Source organism: Melanostigma gelatinosum, assembly GCF_949748355.1.
Source record: "Melanostigma gelatinosum genome assembly, chromosome: 4".
Lineage (NCBI taxonomy): Eukaryota > Metazoa > Chordata > Actinopteri > Perciformes > Zoarcidae > Melanostigma > Melanostigma gelatinosum.
In genome coordinates, this window is record NC_136637.1 from 27,197,618 (window position 1) to 27,212,641 (window position 15,024).

At 46.2% G+C, this 15,024-nt stretch overlaps 1 protein-coding gene across 1 annotated transcript in view; it reads left to right on the plus strand.

The window, feature by feature from the left end:
* The window catches only part of ncanb (neurocan b), a gene marked incomplete at both ends in the record, with an annotated part of 93,584 nt that extends 85,218 nt beyond the window's left edge, over positions 1-8,366 (plus strand). Inside the window, 3 exons of the mRNA XM_079267688.1 lie at positions 44-188; positions 5,625-5,807; positions 8,236-8,366. Of these exons, the coding sequence (XP_079123814.1) occupies positions 44-188; positions 5,625-5,807; positions 8,236-8,366 (459 nt within the window). The remainder of the gene's footprint in view (positions 1-43; positions 189-5,624; positions 5,808-8,235) is intronic.
* Between the last annotated feature and the right edge of the window lie 6,658 nt (positions 8,367-15,024).

Consider the following 15,024-nt stretch of genomic DNA (forward strand, 5'->3'; position numbering starts at 1 on the left):
TTTGTGTGTGTGTGTGTGTGTGTGTGTGTGTGTGTGTGTGCAGCAATATGAGAACTGGCGTGAAAACCAGCCAGACAACTTCTTTGCCGGAGGAGAAGACTGCGTGGTTATGATCGCTCACGAGAATGGCAAATGGAATGACGTGCCCTGCAACTACAATCTGCCCTACGTCTGCAAGAAGGGAACAGGTGAGAGCAACGAGGAGGAGAGGAGAGAGTGGCAATGAGTGACTTCTACAGGTGATTAAAATGACTGACGGAGAGGTGAGGAGACAGAGAGCAGCCGGATGAAAAATAGCAACACTGAAAAAGAGGAAGAGGCTGTGAGGTAACACTGGATTTAAAGAATTGAGCCGGTGAGGAATTGGACAGAGGAGAAACCGCCTCGCTCTGCTGTCGGTTCTTTCATCTGAAATCCTACGAGGAGAATCTTGAGAAAAGACGAACAAAATGTCCTCATAAGTGTTTTACTCACAAGCTCACAAGTGTTGCAGCCTCTTTCTGACAGCACATGTGCCTCCATGAACATCCCTGGCTGTGTCATAATTAACATTTCACACACATTGGAGCCTCTTCAATCAGTCCTCGTACTTCAGGTTCACACTCATTACTCTTCTCTGCTCTTCTTCTGTCTCTCGTCGTCCTCCAGCACGACTTTACTAAAGTTTCTCGGTGCACTCCTCTCGTGCCACGGCTCCGTGTCCTCTGCCTAATGTTCTGTTTTAGTGACGTTGAGCACGTCTTGGGGGCACAAGGTACTTCTGTGCTTTATGTTCAGGAAACTTCAACTCAGCAAAACGAGGTGAGCAAACTTGTTGGTTGGTTAAGTTCCTTTTATGCGCCGCCACCTCCGCTTTCACGTCCCCTGTTGCTGCTGCCCCTTCTCGGAGCCGGAGTCGGGCCGCCACGTGCTCCTCCGAGAGCTCATTAGGAGCTTATTTTTGCCACAGATTTGCATACAGGTCGGACTTACGACCGGTGGCGAGAAAGACAGCCGCGTTGGTGGCGTAGGTGGAGTTTAGCTGGCAAGTTTAAAGAAACACTGGGACACAAAGACGCCAAAGGTGGCTGCATCCCCAAAGCTTTCCCCCGAGCTTTGGACGGAACGAGCTTTGTGCTTCGGCTGCGGGCGTGCAGACATTAAAATCCTTCACTTCTACTCTCAAGCCTTTAAAGAAAAGCTATAAATCACAGACCTCAGATGACTGCAGCAGAGGTGAGCACACACCTTTTGGGATATGTTTAGTAGTGAATGTACAAAACATCATTGATCCTTGTGAATGATCTGTGAACGCCATCAACCACGTGATCACTTGTGAGCTGCTCTGCTGTAAAGTTTGTGCAAAGTTTCACTTTCAGAAGCAGAATGTTTTCATGTCCCATTTTGGTAAACGCGATATCTTAGGAGCGCCGACAGGGAATCTCTTCAGGTTTGGGACAAACGTCCGTTTGGACTCCAGGAGGTAGTCACGCCCCTCCCATCCTCGTGTATCTCAGGAACGCTTTCAGGGATTTTCTCTGCACAAATGTATAAGGATCTAAATGTATATGTATAAGAATGAAGGGATGAGATTTTAAACTATAACTTGACTGGTTGGCGGAGGCACACAACCACGAGGCAGTATTTCTAGTTTACTCCAAACTCTTTAAAGCAGTTCTGACTTTGAAAAATGTGGGATTATCCAAATAATCCCACCTTGATCTGGACATGGATGTTATCAGTAGATGAGGGTATTAGTCAGCTAATAAAATAAATCTGTACTGAGTAGGTTTATGACATTTGGGTTCATGGTTGTCATCTTAACCTCTACGTCTATGGCGGTGTTTGACTCATAGGTATGTAGAACTGATCCAATAGTTTCCCTCTTTATTTATTTATGAAGGCTGAAACTGGTTTTTCTATCAGGATCTTTTCCCTGTTCCCAGTCTTTATGCTAAGCTAAGCTAACGTGTCCCAGCTGCAGCTCCATAGTTGACGTCGGCACGAGTTACTATCTTCTCATCTAATGCAGAAAAGGGCTTTTTCACAAAACGTCTCACTATTATTTTAACAATTGCTGCAATCATGGCAGGACTCTGGTGTTGTTCATGTTGCCTCGATGAAATATTTAATAGGGACTGAGCCATTGTTAACGTTGATGGTGACACCTGTGCTTTTGTTGTTGTGACAAATTGCTCCGTGATGTCTTTTGTTTGCTGATGCACTTCAGAAGGTAAAGACACACTGTGGTCTGTGGTGCATGGTATACACGCATCTAAAACATCCCCAGTTACTGCCTTTTGTATCTGCGAGGTGGTCTGTGCGGCAAACATCCACACAAACAACTCCTGCAGTTTGTTATCGTAGTTTCCATGCGAGACTCGCTCCAGTGGTGTTTCAGTACGAATGCACGCACACGCACACGCACACGCACTTTGACGTGTCTCGGGTTCATTCTAACAGCGTTGTCAGTAGGAGTGCGGATGCTTGGAGGAGTGCTGAGAGGAACCAGCATCTAACTGTCTGCAGCGCTCCCCGTGCCGCTAACTCACACTGACTACCTCCTGCCACGCAGCGACAGACACTACCTCCAGAAACATGCTGCTTTCAAACACACACACACACACCTGCAAGCAGGAGTAACTTCCTTTTAATCTTAAATACCTTAAATCAGCTGCTGCAAATTGCCATCTCTAAGCTTTACATTATTGTACATTCTTTGTTGTAGATTCTGAATGAGGATACATATCACCTCTCCTCTTCAGCTTCCTGTCTTCTTTTCTCTTTCTCTTCAGTCTCCATCTCCTTTGTTTTCTCGTCATGAAGCTGAAGACACAGCTGAGATATCTAGCAGGCTACACATACCTGGACCTGAGTGGGAGTCTGTTGGCGAGCTGCAGCCAATGAGAGAGCAAGACAGGAGTTGAGGGGTCGCCTGTAACAGCAGGAACGTTACCGCATGTGTTGCATTTGCAAAACATACCAAAGTCGTTGTTGCACCTGGAGGAAACAAGTAGACATGTGGGCCGATCAACAAATGCTGCTTTTCTAGTCCTCCGACCACTCACAGCGCTTTTACACGCCATCATTCACCCATTCATACAGTGATGGCATGCAGTGTCTTGCCCAAGGACACGTCAACAGCCGGGGATCGAACCGCTGAGCTTCTAAATTAAAGGACGACCCGCTCTACACCGAGCCGTGGTGTTTACTGTGTCTCACGTAGTCTGGAGACTCATCGGGGTTTCCTAACGGGGAAAGATCTTGTCGTGTGTGACGCGCCGGTCAGCCGTGTAGCGTGAAATCCACAACGACTCCTGATTACAAGACAGCAACGTGTGAACAGTACAGTGATCCGACGACTGTGAACGTCAAGAAGGGCGTGTGTGTGTGTGTGTGTGTGTGTGTGTTTCTCTCTCTCAGCTTTGCAAACACAGTTAACAACCTTACTCCCACTCTCTCCAGCGCTGTGATTCAACAGACACAAATATTGATTGTTGAAGCTTTGACAACAGCCACCGTCTTGAGACCTTTTCTAAATCTGTCTTTACACACAAAGCAGCTCACCGCAGAGAAGAATTTAGACATATTATATTATATTATAAGCCGATCTAATCATTTCAGCAGAGTTATTGTCTGAGAGCGACTCGTGCGCTCTCAGACACACAGGGATGTCAGGAGCGGCTGAATGTTTATCTTAAAAAGTCAGGTTTACCAAACGCACTTTTATTTCAAAGGTTAAGTTGCTGCTTAAAAGATTTTTCTGGCTTTAAAAAAAAAAAAGAAACCTGGTTCCCCTCTCAGCAGCTTCATTCTACAAAAGACCTTTTCTGACTTAAAGCTTCTCACATGAAACGCCGGCTCCTTTTGCTTTTCCTGACTTCAGTGATTCTTTCATTCCTACTTCGATGCGTTCTGACTTTGCACTGCGAGAAACAAACAACAACCTCTTAGACATTTGTGTCGTCCAGTGTGTGATCGTCTCAAGTGAGGAGGAAAGTGCTCCACAACACATTAAACTGTAAATGTGGCATTAAACCTTTCATCAGAGCTAATGGCATTGCTTTTCCCTTATTAAGACGTTAAGCGGGATTAGGAGAAGGACAAGGGAATTAACATGGTTTGTAAACATTTTCTGATTGCTGATTCAGTCCACGAGACCGCTCTCAGCGCTGAAGTGTGTAAATCACATTCACGGGTGGAATCTGTGGTGTTTCTGGTGCCTTAGATCGGGGGCAGCATGGAAGTTAGTGATGTCGCTGTTGCGATGTTGTTCCTAAATGTCTCAAAACTGGAACGATACCGCGGCAAAAACCTGAAATGCCAGAAAAAGGAATTGAATAGTAAATAACAGAACATGTACCGGTGCTAATAAAATGTGGTATCGTACCGTTTTTAACGGTATCGCGAAACGTTTCTAGTGTCAGTTCAACGTGCAACACAAAACAATTTTCCAACTCAAACACGTTTCCAAAACCTTCGTCTACACTCACACGTCATTGCATCGTTGCATCATTCACGAGAAGGCCAGAGGGCGTCCGGCATAATGAACTGTGAAGAACCGGCAAGACAACGAGTGTAACGTCCTCCACAATGCGGAGGAGGGATCGTAATTATCTGTGAACTCGTACCTCGTATTCACGGACTACGTTATTGCCTTCGAGCCCTTTAAAGGAAGGAGTCAAGCAGTACATGCATTATAAAGACACAAAGGTTGAATAACCTGTAAAACTATTTGATTGAGCTGCAACATATTTACTCAAACACCTGTTTCTAAAGCATCTGAAAACCATGAGGCCTTCTTTGTATCATCACGAGACATGTGAATTGTGCTTTAATCAGGGAACTATTTGTGACGCCAGGTTACACAAACTCAGAGGTGCACAAAGAGGTTTTAGTGATGACGATGACAGAAAACGTCGTAACCCTCAGTGTTACACTGTCAGTTAGAATCTCAGCAGTGCATTGAACTATCGCGCTTCTTCCCTCTCTGACTCTTTGATAAATGGTGAAGCGTCCGTGCACCGTCACGACTAATAACAGCTACATTGTCCACCTAACTCATCTTTCAATCAAATATTATCGTGTATGAAACAGCCATTCAAAGCGGTGACGAAGGAACTGAAAAGTTGCCCATGATTTTGGTGCACATCAAGTGAAAGGAGGGTCTCCCACATTCACCCGCTGCCTCCCCCGGAGGGCCTGGCTCCCTCTGACAGGAGAGTTCAAATATCGGTGGAGTTGTTGGCGTGCGTCCCGAGGCTTCTCCGTCCTGTCAGTCTCCGACCGGAGTGTCAATCCTCGCTCGGCGTCAGCTTGGGAAAACATTTTTTCTGATTCTACTTCTTTCTGAGACGCTGTGTTACTCTGACAGCCGCCCACTCGCTCACAGACTTGGACAGACACGCTGTCCTGCGGACACGAGATCCACATTTTGATGTTTGTGCTGTGAGTGGGTTCCTAAGAGATGTGTGTGCCTTAAAATCAGAAGTCTGGATACACTCTGAAAGCAGAAAGCAGGAACCATTCGGGACATTGAGATGTTTTAGTCACGCATACTGGCAAGGCGAGCCCAGGTAAACGTCATTGTTATTCGATAACAGATATTCTGTGTTGTGCTGTGCTGTCTTTCCTTCCCTCTGCAGTGCTTTGCGGAGCCCCGCCCACCGTGGATAATGCCTTCCTGATTGGTCGGAAGCGCTCCCACTACGACATCCACTCCGTAGCTCGCTACCAGTGCGCCGACGGCTTCCTGCAGCGCCACGTGCCCACTGCTAAGTGTCGCGCCAACGGCAAGTGGGACCGGCCCAAAATCATCTGCATAAAATGTAAGTTTCACACGACCGGGTTTGCACGCAGACGTCAAGACTTAGAGCAGTATTTCCGTCTGTTAGGTCACTTCCACATTTACATTTTGTTATTTTTAGCACGCACACCACCGTAGGTCTCTAACACGAACCTCCTGCATTATCTGCCCCCGGGATCCGCTGTCACCGCGTGCATTCAGCCTCGCCAGCCCCGCTCTCATTATTAATAATTGCAGGCAAAAAGATTACTGTGGTTGCAGACTGAATGAAATCTCCTGGGCTTACTAGGAAGTGGCACGGTCTCCTTTGAAGTGCTTCATGCTTGAGGTGGAGGTCTTCTTTTCAGACTTTTCAAAAAAAAAATTTGTTGACCAATTGTTAGATACAAAGGATTTGTACTAAAAGCTTAAAACCAAAGTGAAATACGACCTTTCGACTCTGTTTCATACATTAGCTTTAGTGTATAAACAATAAACCGTTGCAAATATTACCATAATGATTCCCGTAGAGGGTGAAGTCGTGAGAAGGGTCTCACTGCAGAGCTCCAGGCTCAGGCCCACCTCCTCCGTGGGACCCTTTCTGGCCCCGAGCTTGTGGAAGAGAGTAACGTCTGAAATGTACACGATAGACGAGATCACCAGGATACAACAGCATGCGTTGAATAAGCCACGCGACATCCACCAATAACACCACGGTAAACAACCTAACCTCAACATTTAGATTAGGTTAGGGAACGCAACGTTGAGCGGCAAATAATTTGTCATCAAATTAGTTTTCTAACATTAGCTAGCTTTGTTCATGCTGTTATCCGTCCAACAAGAAAACACATCTTCTGACGTTATGTCGACATATTGTGAGTCATCTTCCTGAAGGAGGTTTTGATTCGTTAACACATGATATTCCACCTTAAAGCATGTGATATTCCACCTTAAACATGTGTTATTCCACCTTAAAGCATGTGATATTCCACCTTAAACATGTGATATTCCACTTTAACACATGATATTCCACCTTAAACATGTGATATTCCACCTTAAACATGTGATATTCCAATTTAAAGCATGTGATATTCCACTTTAACACATGATATTCCACCTTAAACATGTGATATTCCACCTTAAACATGTGATATTCCACCTTAAAACATGTGTTATTCCACCTTAAAGCATGTGATATTCCACCTTAAAGCATGTGATATTCCACCTTAAACATATGATATTCCACCTTAAAACATGTGATATTCCACCTTAAACATGTGATATTCCACCTTAAACATGTGATATTCCACCTTAAACATATGATATTCCACCTTAAAACATGTGATATTCCACCTTAAACATGTGATATTCCACCTTAAACATGTGATATTCCACCTTAAACGTGATATTACACCTTAAACATGTGATATTACACCTTAAACATGTGATATTACACCTTAAACATGTGATATTCCACCATGGGTCGCTCTTGGAGCTCTGCAGCAGTGAACGCGATTAGAAGTTATGACATCGAAATCTTTCATTCCTCTTTGAAGCCGCCTCTTATGTTAACACGGTTTAACATCTAAAATCAATGATAAACGTCTTTCACACCTTTTCTCCTTTGAGCCTTAAAATAAACTTTATTTTTCCCTAAAAATGATTTGAACGGACTGAATAAATTTCAGCCTAATTTCTTTCTACTTCAAAGGCGATTTAAAGGGGTTGATATATATTTACATATTCAACAAACTGTGCCTTGTACTTCATGTCAGTCCGCTCACAATGTGACAGTAATGATGAAATACTGAAATAATGTAGCCGCTGTTGAAAGTGATAAAAAAAAAAAAGATGTTCCTTTCGACTTTGGACAGAGTTGTTTCTTTTGCAGACGACATGTCTTTCTTGGCAAAGCCCAGAGAGGGACAGAGCATAGAGCCTAATTTGGCCCCAGAAAGGAGCTCACGCTGAGGCAGTGAGTGGGCGGCTCGCTCAGTCTGCTCTGCTGAAGGCGCCCAGGCTCCCTCAGTGTGGTGGAAACATGCGAAACCTTTACAGAGAACATGCAGCTTTCTGACCTGATCTCCTCTCCCTCGTCTCATAGCTGGGTTTAACCTCCCTCGTCTCATAGCTGGGTTTAACCTCCCTCGTCTCATAGCTGGGTTTAACCTCCCTCGTCTCACAGCTGGGTTTAACCTCCCTCGTCTCATAGCTGGGTTTAACCTCCCTCGTCTCATAGCTGGGTTTAACCTCCCTCGTCTCATAGCTGGGTTTAACCTCCCTCGTCTCATAGCTGGGTTTAACCTCCCTCCGACTAGCCGTCTGAATGCTCCCGATGCTCGTCAGCGATTCATCTCCCTCTTACATCAGTGTTCCACTCTGACTTCTCGAATAAATCTCCTTTCCCCCACGGTTTTTTCCCTTTTTATCTCACTGTCTCTCTCTCTCTCTCGCTCTGTTTGCTCCATCAGCCCGACGAGCCCACCGCTACCGGCGCCACCACCACAAGGGCAGGAGGGAGCGCAGGAAGCACAAGAGGCACGGCCACAGAGAGGGGGGGCGCCGCGGCGGAGAGCCGGGCCACAACCACGCCCACGTCTGAACCACAAGAAAAATACAAAAAAAAATAACCACTCCCCTTTCTTTCCCTTCTGCTCCTCTGCTGCCGACTGCGGTTTGCCTGTCTCCCCCGTCGTCCCTTCCTCTCGCCCCCGAAACGCCACTTCACATGTTACAGCTCAAAACTCTCTGCCCAAGGCCCCCCCTCCCCCTCCCTCCCTCCCTGCACTGCCCCGCCCGCCCTTAGCTCCGCCCCTGGCTCCCCCCCGAGTCAGCCTGTATCATAGCGTCAACGCTGAGGCCTGCTGAAGTGCTGCCAGGCGTCAACCGGGACAACAGCGAGTCCCTTTGTACTCTTTTTACTTTCCTCTCTCTGTTTAACTTGTCTGTCTCCCGCCCGTCCTCCTTAAACTCCACCCAGCTACTCGACGACCTGAAACACGGCGCTACGCTGACCTCCTTTTTAAAAAAAACACAAAAAAAAAAAACTTTGAGATCCACGCCGAACATTCTTCGGAGAGAAGTGGTTTAGTACAAACTACAAATAGGGACGACGTCACTGAAAACGGCGCATCGAAATCAGACTTGTTGACTTGAGCCTTTTGTCTGTTGAACACATTATTTTTTACAAACACTCGCGTGTTTATTTTCTTGACTCCGCTGCTTTTGGTTTGCTTTTTTATAAGACATTGTACTTTAAGCCACTTATTCTGAACCGGATTTGATTGATTCTCTTTGAATCGGAGGCGGTTGTAATTGAATTATTTGATTGTTAGCGTTGTGTCTTCTTGTCATTGTGAGACAGTTGCTTTAGATCAAGAGAAAAATGTAAAACACACGGCGTCACAGTTGCATCACGTCACACATCGGTCGGTGTTCAGAAGAGTCGAAGCGGCTCAAACACCGTCATCGTGGAGCGTTGATGAACCCTTTGATGTCGGTTTGTCCCTCGTCTGCTTTGCCTTTTTCTTGTAGGTTGTGTCGTTGATGTTTTGTTCAATCGCTAAACATGACGTTTTTAATAAATGACAATACATCGTATAATGATTGACCTCTCATTGGCAAAGCTGGAAGTCATGAATTTGCCGTGGCCACGTGCAGCAACTTGATTTAACTGATAAATAACCAACGTTGCTGCTCATGTATGAGGACATTGTTCATTCTAAAAACAAGCGTCATCGCACCTAAACGTTGGATTATTTTTCACTTTTTCAGACCTCCGGCCTCTTCGTACCCCACAACACTGACGCTGTTTACCTGCTCAAGTAATTCCACTTTCTGCCCTTATTCCAAAAAAGGCAATATCCCCACTAAGCTGTTTACATGGCTGATAAATATGAAGATTCAACTAATATTCCTGTTTCCATGCAGCTGTGCTACAATGTTCAACAAACACAGCCTCCCTTTTTCATTTATTCCTTCAACCACCCTTTATGAAAAGGTTGCACACGTCCTGAAACCTGTCGGCCTCCAACTCATTCAGAATGTTCAGAAGTAGATCTGTTTGTTTCCTTCCGATCACATATTTGGGCTTTTCTTTGTTCTCACCAGCCTTGAAAACTGTTGACGAGTCGCTTTGTGTACAACGCACACAGCTGCTCGTAAACAAAACCCCAATTGAGACGCATATGTTTCGAATGTGCTGTATTCATGTCCAAAGAAACATACATTCAGACTGTACGGCACTTTTATCCTTTTCGTTTCCCCCTCTCGTGTCTCTCTTTATCTTCCATCAGCACCTCTCACTTCAGTGCTTCTCCTTTATCTTCCTCACTGGACATTCTCTTCACCGTCACCGTCACTGTATTGAAGGACCTCAACTAACCGGCTCTTTTTTGTTTTGTTTCTCAGCAGCCTTTCATGTATTTTATAAAAGAAGAACACTGAAGTACAGTATCAGGTTCTTTAAAGTCATGAGGAATCTGTGTCTGCCTTTGTTTGTCTCTTCTCACCTCGGCAATGACAGCAGTCCTCCGCACGGAGCAGAAAGGTGAACCTGCACCTCTCTAGCAGTTTAATTAATCTGCTGCGTGCCGAATTAACAAACTGCATTATCTGCAGAACGGCGGAGCCGTGATGACAAGGGAGAGGATAGGTTGACGGACAGCCAGGGGAAGGTTTAGGGTGACGGACAGGAGACCCAGAGAGCTGTCACAGCCGTCAAACCCGACGTATCTTAGAGCTCGGGCCCCTTCTTCTTCTTCTTCTTCTTCTTCTTCTTCTTCTATCTGTCCGGCAGAATGGATTGAGTGCGGGTGGTTGAATGAAAGGGCAGACAGACCAGGAGCCCCTCCGTTCAGTAATTCAATTCAGAGTTGATGTCCAGAGACAGTGTAATTACAGCTGTGTGACAACAGTTTGAAAACTTTCTAAAAAATGATGAAGTGAGGAGAACTGAGAGCACGAGGAATCATCTATGTTGAGGTCAGACAAACATCTTCAGTTGAACTGATCTCTCTCGCTCTCTCTCTCTCTCGCTCTCTCGCTCTCTCTCTCGCGCTCTCTCTCTCTCTCGCGCTCTCGCTCTCTCGCTCTCTCGCTCTCTCTCGCTCGCTCTCTCTCTCGCTCTCTCTCTCGCGCTCTCTCGCTCTCTCTCTCTCTCGCTCTCTCTCTCTCTCGCGCTCTCGCTCTCTCTCTCTCTCGCTCGCTCGCTCTCGCTCTCTCTCTCGCTCTCTCTCTCTCTCGCGCTCTCGCGCTCTCGCTCTCTCGCTCTCTCGCTCGCTCTCTCTCGCTCTCTCTCTCTCTCGCTCTCTCTCTCGCGCTCTCACTCGCTCTCTCTCGCTCTCTCTCGCTCTCTCTCTCTCTCTCGCGCTCTCGCTCTCTCGCTCTCTCTCGCTCGCTCTCTCTCGCTCTCTCGCTCTCTCTCGCTCTCTCGCTCTCTCGCTCGCTCTCGCTCTCTCTCTCTCTCGCTCTCTCTCTCTCTCGCGCTCTCGCTCTCTCGCTCGCTCTCTCTCTCTCGCTCTCTCGCTCTCTCTCTCGCTCTCTCTCTCGCTCTCTCTCGCTCTCTCTCTCTCTCTCTCGCTCGCGCTCTCTCACTCTCTCTCTCTCTCACACAAACGGCTTTTAGTATTGAATTCATGCAAAAAAAACACATTTTCACACATTCTTCCTCTGCATTGACCCTCGCCTTTCTTTGCTTTTGACTCCACCTTTTCATCTCCTCGGCTCACACAGCTCTCTCTTCCCGTCGTCGGTCTTTTTTCTCGAGTGGAAGCCCTGAGGGCAGGCAGAGAGACACAGATGAAGCCTAATGATTGTGAGCCTGAATTGTGAACAGAGGTTGCTGCCAGCTGTATCTCGGCTGCCCGAGGGCGGAGCAGGAGGCAAACCGTTGGACGTCTTCAGAGCCTTGACTCATCTTCAGAGTCTTGACTCATCTTCACAGTCTTGACTCATCCAACCTCCCCTCTCATCAGCACCTGTTCTAAATCAGTCGCTGTGACCGTCTAATAATCACGCGAATGGGTTCACATTGGAGTTAGTTCAAAAAGCCCGGCGAGTCTCATAGAGACGCTAAATGTCGCCTCGGTGCGTCAGTCTCAGACGCTGTCCGAGCGGCGGTATTTGACGCGTTGGGAGTGAGAATGCGTTGCTACATGCACGACATCGTGCTGAAAGACTGAGGCTAAAGCTACACGACAGTTCGCTGCTTCACCAGGTGACGGTAAGACTTGACTCTTGAATCTTGACTCTTATTTCATTCTGACGTGTTCAGCTGCTCAGCAAGAGAGACTGAAGTCAGATCTTTGCTTTGTTGTTTTATGTCTTTTAGGATGATGACGATTGTGTTTGGTGAACATGAACTTCTAAACCTTCTGCTCTGACAGGTTGTGTGTGTGGGAGCATGCGGAAAGCAAACAGAGAGTCTCTGTTCCCTACATGCACCTGATGCATTCAAACGCAGCGCTCGTCAGCAATGACAACCCGATAAGAGCGGCCGAGGCTGTTGTCCTCAGTTGCGCGCAGACAGACTATTGATTTCACGATTAGGCCATCTGTCTTCGGCTCCCATTAAGTCTGTCGATGGCATCGACGGCCCGGTGACCGCTGGATGTTTTCTAAACGACATGGACAAACGGACTGTCATAGCTCGCCGCTGTTTCTGCATCATTTGCGTCGTTATTCTCCTTCTCATCAGACTTATCTTTTCCAGCTGTGGACTTCCACATCAGCTTCTTCGCGGTTCAGCTGGTGTCGAGTTGAGAGAAATGTCTCTGGGCTGCATTCTGTTGGGATGGTTGAATGGAGAGATGTTACAGTGAGAGGATTGAGGGACGAAAGAGACAAACTCGGAGCAGAAATCGATGACGAACATTTCTTCTCCTTTGGGATGTAAATACTCTTGAGTTCTTTGTTTCTCTTTACCTGTTTTTCTAAAAATCCATTTCGACTCTGGGTGTGTTTTGTTGCTTAGCCTCTCTGGACCGTGTTCATACAGCCTCAGCGGATCTAAAACACATCTCCCCTCCTCTCAGTTCCTCCTTTCTGCTCACACACTCCGGTCCACAAACACTCTCTGCGGGAGAGCCAGAAGCGAGGTGATACTTCATATCACTTCTTCAGTTCGCAGCGTCCTGTGTGTTCATGTCGACGGCGAACGCAGATGCAACAACACAAGTGCATCCGAGTCCGTCTGACGGCTGTGTGAATGTGGTCCACAAGTATTTATACATGTTTATTGATGTGTGCTCTTATGAATTCCAGTCCTGTCGTTGTATTATATTCTTTACATGACAAATGATCATTAAAGGAAACCCTTGTTTGGATCCGTTACCTGTCTTTGTTGGCGTCATTATTTGTGTTCATTCAGTTTATTCAAAGTGTTACATTTTGCATGTGATTAAACCTTCCTCTAAATTACACCGATGACATACGGTTGTTGTTGTTTTTTTGGGAGTAAAATGAGACAATGGTGATGGATTCCTGGATGCCACGATGACTTTTACAGCTACAAAGTGCTTCAACAAAGCACATTAGGGACAGCAATTAAGATATAGATTAAAAGGTAAGAGGAGATGATGCGATATCGCCCAGGAGATATAAAAACGCATTTCCATCCAAATGTATTTGAAAGGGCCGTTTAGCGGAACAGCAGCATCATTTTTTGGACTCCGCTGCACCTGTAACCACGCCCAACAGTGACGTCACCGTGTGCCGACACATCCTGGAGCGCACTTCTGCGTCGCTGCAGCAACATGAGACGTTAAAGCGCACGTCAAGATCTTTAGGGAGCGTTAAATCCCCTGTAAGCTCCGCATCACATCTTCAAAGTGTCTTTATGACTTTAAATATTCAAACAAGCCACAATGAAAGTTGTAAAAAAAAAAAACTTAGTTACGACCGAACAATTATGACATAAATATTGACTTGCGATTAATTTGACTGATATTGCATTTGTGATATCAGAGGGATAGATTGTTGACTGAACCAAACAGCACTGACCTTCATGAAATATATTTAAACCTCAGAGTACTCTGAACACTTTTCTCTCTTTTCTTTTGCACAGATGGGATTTTCTCAGTGAACTCTGGATTTGTACCCTTGAACGATCCTCTTCAAAGCTACAGCTGCCTGTACAGAGACCGAGTCTTCATGAAAGTACGACGTGTTCTGCTTTCACTCTTGAAAGACGAGCCTTGAAACGTTTTCAAACCTATTCCACACGCTGATTTCAAACCCGGGGCGACTAGATGGCCAACTATTTGAAATATGTAGAAAAAGTGTTCTCCTTGCCACTGAAGACCTCTCTTCTTCCTCTCTTCTTCCTCTCTTCTTCCTCTCATCGTGCTCCTCCGCTCGTGAGATTCAGTTTTGCTCTGAGCTGCTGATTCTGTAGCCGGAGAACAATCTGCGCCTCGCTGACCTTCACGTGTTGAGGAGATGCATTTGCAAATCTCTTTGGATTAAACGTTTCTCCACAGCCGAGATATCAATAACATGAATCAGATTTTGCTCATATCCTCTTTTAAATATATTTAAAAATCTGCTGCACAGAGTTTAAGCAACAGAGTAGGTCGCCGAGGGCAAATCCCTCAGTGAGAGAGTAGGAGGCATAGAGGGAGAGCAAGGAGGAGGCATAGAGGGAGAGGAAGGAGGAGGCATAGAGGGAGAGCAAGGAGGAGACAGAGTGAGTGAGATGGATCAAAGGCGAGAGGGAAGAGGGCGAAACGGGAGGCAGAAAGAAAGAAAGAGAGATTCTGTTTTGGCAGCAAACTGTTGTACTGCTTCTCCTCAGAGACCTTCACTTCACCTGAGCTTCCTCTGACGAGCTGCAGATGAGAGTCCTCTCTTATCAATGGATGGTTTCATTGCCTCACAGCACTGTCTCCTGTAAAAACACAACCTCCTTTCTCTGTCTTTCTCCCTGCCCCTCTCTCTCTCTCTCTCTCTCGTTCCTCTCATCTCCTTTGATATGTGACTCACTCATTTCATTATTATTCCGAAACACCGGAAGAAGCCACACAGCCGGGTTTCTGCATTCCGTAGACGATCAATCACACTGAATATAGCATCTCTTTTACATCCTCTTTTCTGGCTGGCTGAGTGATGTTTTTCCGTTCAGCTCGGTGAGTTCCGAAGACAGCGCTCATTACTTTATTTTAAAATGAACAGCTGAAAATGACCTTCAGCTCTCCGTTGCTGTGCAGAAGTTACAGATTTGTTGCAGCAACCCTCCAAACAATCAGTGACATTCGTCGTTT